The sequence below is a fragment of the Chiloscyllium plagiosum genome, chromosome 3 (genome assembly GCF_004010195.1).
Source record: "Chiloscyllium plagiosum isolate BGI_BamShark_2017 chromosome 3, ASM401019v2, whole genome shotgun sequence".
Classification (NCBI taxonomy): Eukaryota; Metazoa; Chordata; class Chondrichthyes; order Orectolobiformes; family Hemiscylliidae; genus Chiloscyllium; species Chiloscyllium plagiosum.
In genome coordinates, this window is record NC_057712.1 from 118,682,484 (window position 1) to 118,698,346 (window position 15,863).

Consider the following 15,863-nt stretch of genomic DNA (forward strand, 5'->3'; position numbering starts at 1 on the left):
ATTTGGAGGTGGTGACCAAGTGTTTGGATGAAGATAGGGCAGCTAATGTTGTTTGCATGGGTTTCAGCAAAGCCTTTGATAAGGTCCGACCTGGCAGACTGATAAAGAAGGCAAACAATTATGGGAACCAGGGGAACTTGGCAAACTGGATCCAAAGTTGGTTTAGTGACAAGAGACCAAGGGTGGAAAGCTGTTTGGGTGACTGTAGCATAGTGTGCAGTGGCTTACCATTTGGATCACTACTAGAGTGGATTGGAGGAACAATGTTTTCACCAACAACATGGTGGGAATGCTCTGCCTGGAAGGATACCTAGGCAGAAAATCGCTCAACCTTTTTTGAAAAGAAAATGTACTTGGATGAGCACTTAAAGTCTCATAACATTCATAGCTATCAGCCTAGTGTGAAAAAGTGGGACTAATATTTTTAGCGATACAGACTCGTTGGGCTTCTTCTAGATGGTAGAACTCTTTTTCTTGCAAGTAAAAAAAAAAATCCAAAACTAGGGGCATAATCAAGCCAATAACTGTTAAATCCAATAAAGAATTCAGGAAGAATTTCTCTACTCAATAACAACAACGTGGACCTTACCAGTACATGAAGCTATTGAGGCTTTTAAAGGGGAAGAGAAGTACATTAGGAAGTAAGCAACACAATAGATACAGGGCGATTTAAAAGGAAGGTGAATGAAGCAGATGTCAAAAAAGACCTGCTGTAATGGATTGTCCATTTCAGTTCTCTAACATTCAATGTAAACAGTAAAAAGAACAAAATACTGATTATCAGCACAATAATTCCATGGCAACAGCAGTCTCCAAATAACAAATCTGAATTTCAGAGAGTAATAGAAAGAATGTATTCAATAAAGATGTGTGAACAGGCTTGTTCATGTTGTAATCTTGATAAACTGCAGACAAAAAGTTCTGAATTCTCAGACTATATAGAGGTGAATTTTTAATTAAAAACAGAGAATTTCTGTTTTAAATTATCAATTTAAAGAAACTGGAATGCACAAGATTAAGAATGAGATTCACAATGATTTTGGTAGTATACTGAGGAAAACCGGAGCTTTCCTTTCATTTAAAAGATGAATTTCCAATCCACGAATTATGAACTTGTTCGTTAATACATACACTATAAAATTAGCACAGATATCTGAACAGGATGAACAAACAAAAACATTTATTCATCAGTAATTCATGGAAATCAAACATTTAACCGAAGTATAAAAGTCATCAAGTCATTTCCATCTGTCACCGCCAACTCAGATTAATATTGTGGAATATTTATTTTGAACTGTACACAGTAATAAATGGGTATTCTCACAAAGAGTACACAGTGATTATGATTTTTGTATTCTTAAAAACCTCTTGAATTATTGCAGAAACCTTGTCCCACTCCAGGTTGTCCAGTCCACATCCGATCCTGCAGAGAAAAGAACACTGCTCATAACAATAAATTATAAACAGACCTTGAGTTACGAAACATAATTAGAATGAAAGAATGCTAAATTTATGACACTATATATATCACTTGCTATATCATGTATTAAGTTACTGAATCCATATGTGGGTTAGCAATAGATCATAGGCCAGGTCAGAATGAAGTCTCAATGAATTGAAAGTAAAGTAACATGGGGCACACCAAATAGGTGTCAATGAACAGAGGAGAAAGAAAAGGGGAAAAAAAAAAATCAATCACAAACTTACAAGTTTTCCTGAAACTGCCAGCAGTCCAAAAGAAAAATTAAGTAAACTCAGCAATGGAAGCCCCCCAGAAGAAAAAAAAATCATCAGCACACAATGCATTCTTGTGATGTGGGCCCCATCATGTCCATATGAACCTAACTGGATTACTTGGCTTGTCCAAACATACAAATCAGTCCTCACCTATTTATACCATGCCTTCCACTGATCGATTAAGAAGTAGCACTATATACTAATTACTGTAATACAAGTCAGCTATTAAAAAAGAAAACCCTCTTAAAACCAGTTACTGCTGTTGCAGACATTTTATTGGATTCTCTGTATACCATCTACTCTTTTTTAAGCCTTAATGAAGAGTTCACAAACAAAATCAACTATAGTTTATTTTAAAACCAAATTTCATCATGATCTTTAAACTTCAAAGTTTTGAATAGCTCTTCAAAAGACCAGTTGATTGCACACTATTACTGAAGTCAGTGAGCAGAGTTCACTTCACATCTGTACAGATTGTTTTATTGAATCATCTGTGCTTATATAACAGTATGAACAAAGCATTCTCAGCTTTCTATATTCCTATTACCTTCCTTTAAAATTTCTCTTCTACTTTTTGCTTACACTAACATGCTATAGTAACCACAAAATTGTTGAAGACTTCATAGTTGCTATGTTTGCAATGATTAGTCTACTGGTAATTTGAGGTTGCAAGAATGATCCACTCCACCAAATCACATGGTTAATAAACTGATTTTAAACAATTGTGTGAAAGCCTTTCTAACCTGGGGGCAACTGACTCTACTCATGTCTATGCTTTCATTTTCACAATCCCTGTTTAAACGAAAAAATGCCTATTTTTATATCTCTAATACATTCTTCAAACATTCAACTTACACGTGTATTCCGTCAAATCTTAACCCTGACATTGTACAGCACTTTGAGAAGATGCGCAATGTCAAGTCAGGAAATTAAAGTTGGACATGTGTCAAGAGCAGCAAAGGAAGTAGCAAGGGGAAATATGAAGGCTGGAGGCAGTTGGCGGAAATGGAGTAAGCATGACTGTTGAGAAATCTGATCAGGATGAGACATTCGTGCACTGGAGGATACAAAAGGAGCATATATTCATTTGGACAAGATCACGTGAATGAGAATATGTGGGGAATAGAATACCAGAACCTCAATTCTGGAAATGTTCAAAGTTGTGAAACATTCTGGATAATGTTTTGGTTTAAATCTAATTGATCGAGAGTACAAAATAGACATGATAAAACTGTGATTAAAGCAAATTCAAAATTTCCATCATTTATTACTTGGGCATTGATATTTGGAGGACTCCATTACTCAGGCAATGGTTCTTCATGGCCTTGAGGCTGCTCTGCAGATCATCATAAGTTGGTTTATCAGATGCCACCTTTTTAGTGATCTATAGAAGAATCAAACCATTCAAATCAGGCAAAAGTAGACATAATGACCAGGAGATATTTAAAAAAAAAGTAGAAATCTTCTTTAGGTTTGTCCTTAAATGTACTCCATCTCTCAATTTAAGTAAATTTCAGAAAATCATGTAGTTGAGGAAAATATTTCAATGTTTTATATTGCATTTATAATTTCAACAATAAATTATCATCTCTGAATTAAGTCATGCAAATGTGTGCAAGAAACAAAGCTGTGTTCAACAAAAACAGCAGAATACTACATGAGCACTACTGACAGAAATACAAGAGAAAGCAAGATACATTTGACAGGTTTATAGTCAAGTTGGGGGTGAGATTGAATGCTACAAGTTTAAGGAGCTATTTTCTGGTTAATAAAACTAAAAAAAGAATAGCAACTATTTTAAGCAGCTCTGGGCAGTATAATTAAAACTTGTTAAAATAATGTGTGCAGTGTATTTTAAAATAAATTTAGTATTTCTGTTGAAGTTTTGATATTAAATGAAAATTTATTTTCTACATTATTTGGCACATTTTCATAATATTTAGATAATTTAAATGATAAATAATGATTCTATTATTCAATTAAAAATATGGCTGAATCCAATACCAAATAGTAAATGTATCGCTGATCTTTCTGCAGCACTGCTGCCTCCCCAATCTTCTTTTCTGGAAAGAAGAAAAAAAGAAATCTCTAATTAAAATTATGTTACAAATTAAATAAAGATGTAGAACAACTTTATAATGCAAAATTAATTATATCATTTCATTACATTAGCAAATAGAAACCCACATTTAAGGAAAGAGACCAAATATGAAGTAATAATGAAGTTTATGTTCAATCCTGTTGAAGACATAGGGAACCTTCCATTTATATTATCAATTGGACATATTTGAGTGGGTAATGCTAGAGGTCATAGCTAAGTTGTGCTCTCACAAGCCAATAGCGAACAAATTTAATGCAAATTCAGGTAATGTAGGTAACCTGCAAAATGGGCATTAACTCTGTAGCTGAACAAAAGTTTTCTACAAAAAAATTTTTTTTTTTCATTTCTACACGTTAGTCTATACAACAGTGAAGGAACAGTGATATTGGTTTCATGTCAGGACAGTGCGTGACTTGAATGGAAACTTTCTGGTGCTGGTGGCCCCATGCATCTACATGCAGTGTCCTTCTAGGCAGTAGAGGCCATGGGTTGGCATTTCCTATTGAAGGACAACATTAGTAACTTGTTGCAGTTTAACTTAAGGATAGTACACACTGCAGTCATCATGCGATGGTGCTAGGAGTAAATGTTTGAATGACCGTGGAATTCATGACACCTGGGCGATTTTGACTAAATACTGGCAAGTCCACAAACTGACAAAACAGCACTGCAATGAGCTGCTTATGGTGATGGGTCTGAATAAGTTTTAACTTGTAAAATTCTTGCAAATGCAAAAGCTGTATACTAGAGATTTGTTGACTTTAGCTCAATGTGTAGCCAGGTGTTCAACCTCCCTGTAGGTTAACTATTCTCAGCATCATTACTATGGAAATTTCATCCACCTTCATAATAGCTTTTGCTTCAAGTAATAAAGGACCTATTTATACACTGGCATTTCAATTAAGATTAGAAGAAAACAATCTTTTCAGACCTGTTGACTATGTAATGATATTTATTGGTCTGAAAAGATAGATGATATATTTTGCTCAAACTTTACTTGTATGTATTTTACAAACCAGGAAAGAATTATTAATTGAGCTATGGATTCTTATATCATTAAGAATTCATGTACATTATTTTAATTTACTTTCTGGTTTGATGTCAAGCCTTTATAAAGGATTGACTGGCAGTAAATTTAATCAGCCCAACTTCAGTATTTCAACTGTAATTGAATTCTACCTGTAGTTCTACTTCATAATGCAATAACCCTTGTAAATTAAAATAATGACAACGGAGATCATGTTCCTAGTATTTATTTATCAGATTCAATGCTGTGAAGAGGTCCTAACAGAGAAAGGAGGAGTCTTTCTTCCTAACAGCTGCTGACTGATTTGCTTTGCAATCATAGCATTTTGCATTTTTATTTATGTTTCTAGCATTCTATATTCCTTGTCTCCCAACTTCTTTTCTCAGCTCCTGAACAAAGAGACTTCCTTCCACTGAACCAGGTAATTCTTGTTCGATTTTGGAAAACTTGGATCAGGTTTCCAAATATTTCAGGATGAACTGAATCATTATACTATGGTCTATAATTAAAAGTTGGGTGAGAGATGGGCACAAGCATATGATCTAACACAAGAGGTCTAGGATTGAGAATTGGATCCTTATTTCTATTATGATGGCTAATGGAGTTGTGACTGTGGTAAAAATACTGGAAGAGAAAAAAAATGGTAATAGCTAATTCATAGATTCCCTTCTCTGAAGAACATTTGTGAGAAAAATAGGAGGTAAAATAGGAAGAAATAAGTTCAGTGAGGCGGGGGAAAAGCTGAAACTAATAAGTCTGCCAGGGACAGGCATCTTGGTCGATTTTAGGACGATAGAAGTAAGCTGTTCAGGGTTGGGGTACAATAAGGTAGGAAGGTCTCCAGAGGAGATGTCAGGTACAGTTCTGGAAAACAACAGCTTAATATTCAGTGATCCACAGGATATAAGAAGCACTCATAAGGGTAGAAGTTGGCACATCAGATAATAATAGTTCTATCAAACCTGCTGACAAAGAATAAAGTCAAGAGTAAACAAGAGTGAGAATCCAATGCATTTATGCTGCATGACTGATTTCACAACCTATCATTTTACAATGGCTTGCCTATTGATGAACAGCTCCAACTGTTTATTGAATGGAAATTATTGTTCGCTCAAGTTATTCGCACTTCATCAAAATGTTTGAATTCATAAGGGATTTGCTGAAATAACCTCAAGATGTGCTTGATGCTTCTGTACCAATGAATGTGCCCACCCAATAATGAGATCATTAATACATTGACAACTTTATTTTCTATCAGTATATCTCCTAAATTATGACCATGGTGAATAATAGATTAAATAGACATGGATGGGGATGGGCAAAGCTGGCAGCTACAAGTGGACACTGAAAATGATTAGGGCACATTGGATATGATGGCCAGATTGTCACAGGATGGTATTGAGGATAGGAAGGGATCAATTGGGAATGGGTACAGATGCTTGACAGACAATTGTGGGACAGGAAGGGAGTGAATGGAGGGGATGAGGGCAGGAGTGATGTTGTATGTTTAATCTTTATGATTCAAATCTGCTCGAGCACTGAGGTAGGCTTTCTGCTCAGTCTACCTTGGGAACACAGCAGCCTCTTAGCTCTTCTTGGGTTGCCTGGCCCAGCTCCTGACCCAATCAATATTCTTTCCCAACCCCAAAACAAAAGATTGGAAATGCAAGCAGCACTTTTTAAAGTTGCATTTATGAAGCTGGGATTCCTCTAATCTTTGTGCACAGACCCAGGAATGAAAATTGGAGTATTGAAGAAACTGAGTGCAACTGCTTATTACCAGTTTGAAGCAGCAATTATGTAAGCCTTTAAGACATGACTATTTAAGGGCCTGAAAGAGGATTAGGAGGTCAGTGGTGCAGGAGAGAAAAGAAATGATATTGAAGAGAAGAATAAAGTACACTGAGTTGATTGAAGATTGAAACACATGACTGCTTCTAAAGGAAACAGTTGCTTGATTGTATTCTCAAATTGGAAAGACATTGGATGGATTTTAAAAAACCTTTGCAAATCAACAACATACCCATTTCTTTAAACTGTTGTTCATTAAAGTGACTTCTGAAATTTTATTGTCTTACTCTGATTCCGCAGCTCATCAACGCATCCATATTTCTTCTTGAACAAGACTGCTATGCCTGCCTCCATTTCACAATCTTCACTGATACAATGTGCCAGTGCATCCTTCTCTGGGCATGAGAACAAATCACCTTTGAGATAACGAATCTCAAAGCTCTGCATAGCCAATTAAAAAAAAAGTGTTAGATGTTAACCATACTTGGAAGATGTGCTATTTGTGAAAATCTTTTTGATACTAGAATTTTTTTAGTTCAAAGCATCCACACAGTCGTCGTTTTGGAAAAGGACAAAGACAACAAGAAATTAAAAGTGCCATTCACATCAGGGATCTTATTCACTTAAGCACATGTTATTTTGATCAGACTTTTCTTGATAAATGGAACTAGAAGCCTTTTTTGTGGCCACTCAGACAAGATACTGCAGAGAGTTGCAGTTAACTGAGCACAATACCCATTTCAAAAGTCCCTTAATTAAAATAAACTGATAACTTTTTTTGCTAAAAAGCATGTTTCCATGTGTCAATTAATTTAAAATACTGTATTGAACAAAGGATAAAGAGCCAAGTAATCAGTGGGACCCATACTTACATTGCCCTCTTGTGGTTTCTCTGAAGAACTAGTCATTTTATCCTTTTTTCCCCAATTTAGGTTGTCCTTCCTTCAAACAGAAATATAAATATTCTGTTAACTATGATTTAATTCCATTGTGGATCAGTGTCAGCAAATTCACATGATTCAGAATGATGTTGATTAAAGTCTTCAGCCCCAAAGACTTCAGCTCAAAGCCTACATTACAGAAGTACCAAACAGGCCTGTGCTGTCAAGGGTGCTACCTCTTAGTTGATATAAAACACTGAAATGGGACATGGATAATGATGAGAAAACTGGGAAAATTGCATGGAGATGACCAGCACAGAGCTGCACGATAGCGAGAACAAAACGTACCATTTTCCAACGAAGTATTGAACAGTGAAGCAAGATTTTGAGCAGTGAGTGTGAGATGTGGGCAGCAGCATACATTGACATCTCACATTATTCATTTGCAGTTTCTCATTCACCCAACTATTGGATACAAACAATAATTCGCAACAGGAAAAGAGTGGATACTGGACGACTCCAGCTTGGCACTTGCTTCTCTAGCCTCCAGCTTTGTGCACATAGAATCCCTAGAGCACTGATAGAGGCCATTTGGTCCATGGAGTCTGCACCGACCTTCCTAATAGCATCCCACCCACCCTACTGCCCCACCCAATCCCTCTAATCCTGCATTAAATCATGTCTAATCCACGTAGCCTATACATCCCTGTGCGCAGTTGGGCAATTTAGCATAGCCAATCCACCTTAACTCCACATCTTTGCCCATTCTGTTGTCATGACTGCATATAACCCAAACTACAGACATTGGCATCCTACTGCGCAACATCATTCAGACACATTTCTGATCCAAGTACAATATTTTTACACTTCCATATTACACTTTAAAGCAGAGCAGCAGCTAAGAGGACAGTGTGCACAGGGTACCCATCTCATGGATTTGATGAGTGTGCGCACATCTCAGGGATCCTCATTTCCTCTTCTGTGTCTCTTACTTTGTCCTTGTTTAGATGCACACAGCATCCCAGCATTATCTAGACAGGCAAAGCTTAATAGCTCACAGTACTTTGTTTTTACCACGATGCATAGCTCAGACAAAGCCAGGTAGTTTTTCATGCTTGACCACAAGTTGAGCACCCAACGAACAAAAGTCTGTCGATTTCTCAGCAACAAACCCAAACAAACAGACAAGACACGTCCAGAAACCCTAGCCACTTTTCCCTACATCAAAAGACATCTCGGAAATGACTGCCAGACTACTCAGACCTCGTGGCATCACGGTAGCCTAAATACTCACCAACACTAAAACAGCAGCTAAAGAACTTGAAAGACCCTAGACAGTCAACAAGCAAAACTAATGTCATTTACAAAATACCTTGCAAGAACTGTAACAAACACTACATTGAACAGGCAGAAAACTAGCCACCACATACATGATCAACTAGCCACAAAAAGACATGACCCACTCTCATTAGTATCTTTATATACAGATGAGGAAGGTCACCATTTCGACTGGGACAACACATCCATCCTAGGACAAGCCAAACTGAGACACGCAGGAGAATTCCTAGAAGCATGACATTCCAACCAGAACTCTATCAACAAACACACTGACTTGATTCTATTTACCACTGAGAAAAAGAACAGGAAATGACATCAACATAGGAAATGACATCACTAACCCAAGGAAACCAAAACACACAAAAAGTGGGCCATACCACCAGGAGAAGTAAAAGTGGATCATTTTGCCCCTCAAGGCTCTGCCACCATTCAATAAGCCATGGCTACTTTATTTCTGCTTCAATTTCCACATTCCCATCCACCCCAATATTCCTCAATTCCCCACCCCCATCTCTTGCTCAAAACCTTAAATTATGTACTGTGTTGTATGACTGTATAAAGGACCAGAAAACACATAGAATCAGCTAATGCAATCATTTTTGTCCATTTTACCCAAAATGCATCATAAAGTTATATATACTTTATCAAACACCACTCACAATCTCCATTGCTCGAAGTATGTTTGGTGTTGAAATCGCCAAAGAACGCTGTCTGTACATAATTTTACAAATAGATCTTACATTAACTCAATTATTGGCAAGTTATACAAGATAAACTTCTGGGGAAAAGTATCCACAAATCAGTAGCTGTGTAGCTAGCAATACATTCACAGCATGAATATTTGATCAACTAAATTATGCACGATTTTGTTTTTACTGCTGGTTTATGCTGAAGCATTCACTCCCATCACTGGACAGAAAAAGAAAATACAGAAATCCTTGGATTAATTGTGACAGTTGTCTGGGAGCTGCTTAGAGAAAGTCTGAGTGATACTAGGCAATATCACAAAGAGCAGGGAGGAGGACAGCTGCAGCAGCCATAGAATTTTAAACCATCCCATAATGAGCCATGTTAAATGGAAAAGTCAGCTGTCAGGTTCACATCACCACATGGGACAGGCTTTATTTAAAAAAAGAATATCCCTTCCTCAGAAAAAGAAAGACACAAGAAACTGCATACTAATACCAATGTATTAAAAAGGAGCACACACGAGTTCTTCCCCCAGGGTGTGGAAACAATTCAATATTTCTGTGAAATAAAACCATAACATCCTTGAAAACCAGTATGGCATTGAAAATACGAGTGAGTACAATGATGGCACTGATAGGAATTAACTGGAGCCAAGATGCCAATCATGGCTTTTTTTGTATATAAGTGACTGTGTCTTAATATGTGGTTTCAAATCACTTTCAGATATCCTAGAGTGGATAAAGACATTACATAAACACAAACTTAAGTTTCTTTTTCATCATGACCCCCAAAATAGTTGAAAAGAAAGTAAGTTAAATTGCAGAAGGAAACTATTTATTCTATTTTTCAGTAGATTACAAATAACATATTCTTCTTGCACATTCCTGTGACACTCAGATAGATCTGCTGGTTTCTATTGATAGTATTCAGAAACCGACCATGGAGGAAGTATATATTAGTTAGGTGGTCTGCATTTCCTACCTCCTCCCCATGAGCTTCTACATTCTGTAATGATTTTGTACTCTAGATTTTTTTGTTGCTACGTTCAGGACTACATTTATGTACTGCTGGGGTTTTATGAGTTTTCATAAGTCTTTGTGTTGAGTTAGGTTCTTTTTCTTCAGATTCTTACACACTTGATGCAACTGCAATACATCAACTTAGTGAACAGCTAAAATTTATTAAGCAAGTACAAGCTTTTGGAGAAACCCTTAACACTGTTCGCAATGCTTGCGGAGCTGTGTCAAGACATCTCCCTAAACATGGGGACCGGTCCTTCCTTTATACAATATTTTATATCACAGTCAGTAATGCCCTCAAAACAACTCCCAGCCACTCCCCCATAGTCACATGCCACTCAAGACACAATGTAGTGATTTAATTATTTCCTGAAACAACGTGATTGGATCATTCCTTAATGGCAAGATCTGGTGTAAATGTTTTTTTTTTAAATGCACGATATTGTTCGATTCATAACTGCAATGTTCTTATTCTTTCTGAATTGCTGGCGATGGCTATGTAAATGTTTACATTCTGCCTTGAACGACAGAGGAACATACCAACCTCCCCCCAGGATATCCAATTTCTTACAGGTCAGCAGAACAAATTAATCCTTTAATATCTCATTCCTTCCTTTTATCATTCCATGATAGTCAACTAAAAGGCGCTACCAGCTTAAGAATCTGACAACCAGTATTTAAGTTATTGACGCACAACACACAATGATTTAGCAACAAAAATGACTAGTGCATGTAGTAGATAGCATCCCCAGGACCCTAAAAAAAGTTTACCAGTAAACCTTTTAAATCCACAGTCCTTAATAACCACTCCACCCCCTCCAAGCTAAGTGGAAACAAGCCAATTATCCAAAATCTCCTTCAATAAAGTCCAACCTGAAAACAATCCAGTTTGACCTTGTGCATCACTCCACAGAGAAATCTGAATTCTTGGATAAGGGCAGTTAAATACATAACAAAACTGACAAGATTAGATTAGATTAGATTAGATTAGATTAGATTAGATTAGATTAGATTAGATTAGATTAGATTGAGGCAGCAGTGCTAACCACTGTGCCGCAGCAGTGCTAACCACTGTGCCACCGTGCCGCCCAAAAGCCTACTGCACCTGGTATTCCCAGGCGGTCTCCCATCCAAGTACTAACCAGGCCTGAGTCTGCTTAGCTTCCGAGATCAGACGTTTTCAGACTAGTATGGCCAGACTTCCATCCTTGCGGAGGTGGTTCAGATAGAGGATACCAGCACATCTGAGTGTGAAGTGCGGCAACTGCAGCAACAGGTTAGGTGAACGCAGCATTCTTTGCTGCTTCTGCTCCCGCTCTGCTGTAAGACCAACTGGCTGTTTTGATGTTAGCTTGATCAGTGAACCTTAATATCCCTTAAATGATCAAAAAGAGAAGGTAAAGCTCAAATGGCTTAATAGGCATAGGAAGGCCACTGACAAAAAGTACACTGACCTCCTCTTCACCGTATTAGCTTCTTCACTTTTTGTGCTCATGACTGGGGAGCTGATTGAATCCGTTGGATCAGGTTGTGGACGGTTGGGCGATGGCCCAAAGGCATGCTTTATCTGTGAATGGAGAAACTCTAGAGATGATGTTAGCTACTGAAAGTCATCTTTGCATTTCCTCTCTCATTCCTTCTTTGCCAAGGTAGGTATCAGTATGAAGACAGTCACACATTTAACTACACTAAATTGTGTCTGCCCTTTTCAACCTTCTCAGTGGTCTTGAAGTCGGTTACTCTGTTCACTATTTATGTTATTATCAAATTTTGTATCCATAAACTTCTAAATTGTACTGCCCAAACAATTCAGTCATTCATAAACAACAATTAGTGGTCCTAAAATCAAATCCTCAGGAGAACCCCATTCAGGTTACTCAAAAACTATTTTCCTTTCCAAATTATTACTCGGCTAGTGTGAAAGCTGTCAGGAAAAATATTTCACAGTTCTTGATTTCTAATTAAGTATATCTTTAACTTCTGTTAACATTGACTTTTTGCTTAATTATAATAAAGTTTAATTTCAAGTCTTCTACTTTCCTGATCACTTAAGCAAGGCTTTACCAGCAGTATTCACATGTATATTGTTCCTCGAAGTTTAATTTTATTTTTGCTGCTGTATCTTTAAACAGTCCTGCCAGCTGAGAATCATTCAAGTTGAACAGACTGCCCATTGCTAGACTCATTGCATTGTGTCTTGTCTGAAATCACACTGCACAATGACAATGTCTGGAATGCCTATTGTTTTTGAGGTAGGTGATCGATTTAGAACTTGCCAGTTCACAGAGGGCAGCACATTTGATTAAGATCAATTGCCTGGGGAGGAGAATGGTTTTGAGGAGATTTTGGATATAGAATGAGCTCTGAATAGGTGTCCCTGAGGAGGTCAGAAATCGCATTGTGACCATAGCTGGTCATCAGTGTCAGTATTTTGAAACATTATTGGCAGATCAGACATTTCAAAAGGTACCTCCATTTTGTCCCACTGGATAGTTCAGCTTGGCATTTCAACTCTGATTCCTATTTTGTCTTTCCTTTCTCAATTTTTCCTGCTTTTCTCTACTCGTATCATAATCCTTACCCTGACTCTTCAGCACCTCCCAAGACTTAGGAGGGTTTCCCTCATTATCACACACTCTAATCCCTCTTTCACGTGAGTTATTCTCCCAGCTGGGTAAAACGACTGCAGATGCTGGAAACCAGATTCTGGATTAGTGGTGCTGGAAAAGCACAGCAGTTCAGGCAGCATCCAAGGAGCTTTGAAATCGACGTTTCGGGCAAAAGCCCTTCATCAGGTTTAGATTTGTTCATTATTTCCTCAGCAGTCTTTCTCCATGTGGGTATTAAAGTTTTCCATTTAGTCCCGATATTACATTTCCAAAAATGTTTAAAAGTAGAGGAGGCAATGATCTATGTTCTTAGTCCCTTTTATCGCTAAATTTCATTTCCCAATTTTTTATTTAAAACATCTTGACAGGCGCCTGAATGGTTCCTCATTTTTGGGGTCATCCCAGCCAGCATAACCGACGCAAAGGCGTTCCGACCCCTGACTTATCCAACATTTGTCCAATTTTGTTCTTCTAAGGTCTGAACTTCCTAACATCTCTATATAAAAGAGTCTAGTGTCTTCAGCCTCCAGACCTTCACGTGAGGAATATCCCTTCTTAACAACCGGTCTAAGGCAGGGTGATTGAGACAGACAATAGTTTTCTTTTATCTTATGCACCATGTTCCAGGGCCTCAAATCTCACTTAACCTCCCTTTCCAGTGAACGTATAGTTGTGGAAGCAAACTTGTTGGCGTACAAGTGCGTAAGTTACGCAGATGATCACTTACTCAGTTCGTCTAGAAGCTCTGTATATGTTGGAATCCTACTGCTGCCACCAAAGGTTAGGCTTTTTTTGAGATTCTTAAAACACTTGATGCAACTGCAATACGCCAACTTCTGAGAACAGCCAAAATTTATTAAGCAAGTACAAGTTTTTGGAGAAACCCTCAGCACTGTTCGCAATGCTTGCGAAGCTGTGTCAAGGCATCTCCCTAAACAAGGGGACCAGTCCTTCCTTTATACAAGATTTTACATCGGTCAGTAATGCCCTAAAACAAACCCCAGCCGCTCCCTCGTAGTCACATGCCACTCAAGACACAATGTAGTGATTTCATTATTTCCAGAAACAATGTGATTAGATCATTCCTTAATGGCAAGATCTGGTGTAATTTTTTTTTAAACTGCAGTGTGTTGTTAGATTCTTAACTGCAATGTTATTATTTCTGATTTACAGGAGATAGCTATGTGAATTTTTACATTCTGCCTACAAGACAGAATGTAATACGACACCCCCCTCCCAGTCATCCAATTTCGTACAGATCAGCAGAACAAATTAACCCCTCAAAATCTCATTTGCACTTTACAACATTTGAATAGGAAAGCTTGATCAGATCACTTCAGCAACTGTTTATATCCTGTACCTCCTAATGGTTCTCTGCCTAGAAAAACAGTAGCACAAAATTTTTGTCCTTTTAACAGAAACAAGAGAGCACTGATAGAGTACACACTTCTTGACAATGTATTAACTCAGTTTTCTTACAATTGTATAGTTCTTCCCTGCTATTGCACTATTCCCTGATTGGTCAATGTTCTGTAACTATCAAGTTGAAAAAAATGTTTTTATCAAAAGCTTTCATTTCACAGAACAGGTTGGAAGCCAATCCACTCCAAAAATTCTGCTCATGTTTTAACAGTGGTAAAAGCATTCTATTATAGTAGCTGAAACAATAACAATATTCATAAGATAGTGTCAATTCTTTCCACCTCAAAATGTTGAAGGATTGTATAAACAATTCCAGGAGCCACATTTTTGCCAATTGCATTGTTTGCATCAAGTTTTGTTAAGATGTAGACATTTAGTTTGATATGTACAGTTTACAAATAGGTAAATAGGAGTGAAAAACTACCTGCATACATCTTTAGTGGTACAGGTAACATGTGAAAAGAAAATTCAATTACCTACCCTCCATTCCTTTAACTTGACGCAGAGAACTGTTACAGTGCCAAAGGAGGCCATTTGGCCTACTGTGCCTGGACTGGTTCTATTACCTACTAGAAATCTTTTACAATAACCTTTTTTCCCCCATATCCTTACACATCATTTCTATCCAAATAATCATCTAATGCCTAGATGCTTCAATTGAACCTGGCTCTACATTTCCAGGCAGTCCATTCCATACTCTAACTACTTGCTGTGTGAAACATTTTTTCCCCCCTCAGCATCACTCTTGCTTTATTTCAACATGACATTAAATCTAGTTTGGGTGCCAAGAATGTACTGAATGGCTTTGCAAGAAAGGTCAGCATGAAAAATGAAAGGACTCATACAGATGATCCTAAAACACCCAGATGTGATCCCAGCTCACAACAGACGAAATAAGACACCATTGATGATAATGCTAGACTTTCTTAAAATTTACTAATTTTGAGAAATTAAGGAATGAACTACCACAGAAAAACCCTATCCAAGTTCATAAAAGCGGTAATGGAGAATTGCAAGACTGATTAGAATTGAGGCTTTTTATAACTAAAAAGGGAAGAATGTGGAAGCATTGGAAAAGGTGCAAAGGTGACTTACGAGGATGTTGCCTGGTCTGGAGGGCAGGTCTTATGATGAAAGGCTGAGGCACTTGGGTCTGTTCTCATTGGAAAGAAGGTGGCTAAGAGGGGATTTGATAGAGACATACAAGATGATCAGAGGATTAGATAGGGTAGACAGTGAAAGTCTTTT

At 37.5% G+C, this 15,863-nt stretch overlaps 1 protein-coding gene and 1 pseudogene across 2 annotated transcripts in view; both read right to left on the bottom strand.

Moving 5' to 3' along the window:
* Nucleotides 1-1,163: 1,163 nt before the first annotated feature.
* LOC122548477 (ADP-ribose glycohydrolase OARD1-like) overlaps nucleotides 1,164-15,863 on the bottom strand; it is a 27,223-nt gene continuing 12,523 nt past the window's right edge. The window contains exons 2-7 of one of the 2 annotated variants that reach the window (XM_043687189.1): nucleotides 12,039-12,168; nucleotides 7,529-7,598; nucleotides 6,944-7,097; nucleotides 3,742-3,800; nucleotides 3,009-3,121; nucleotides 1,164-1,423 (exon numbers count right to left, since the gene is read on the bottom strand). In XM_043687189.1, the coding sequence (XP_043543124.1) occupies nucleotides 1,321-1,423; nucleotides 3,009-3,121; nucleotides 3,742-3,800; nucleotides 6,944-7,097; nucleotides 7,529-7,598; nucleotides 12,039-12,079 (540 nt within the window). In that variant the 5' untranslated portion in view covers nucleotides 12,080-12,168 and the 3' untranslated portion in view covers nucleotides 1,164-1,320. The remainder of the gene's footprint in view (nucleotides 1,424-3,008; nucleotides 3,122-3,741; nucleotides 3,801-6,943; nucleotides 7,098-7,528; nucleotides 7,599-12,038; nucleotides 12,169-15,863) is intronic. The other variant, XM_043687190.1, reaches the window with a different exon arrangement.
* Nucleotides 11,678-11,784, bottom strand: LOC122548700 (annotated as a pseudogene).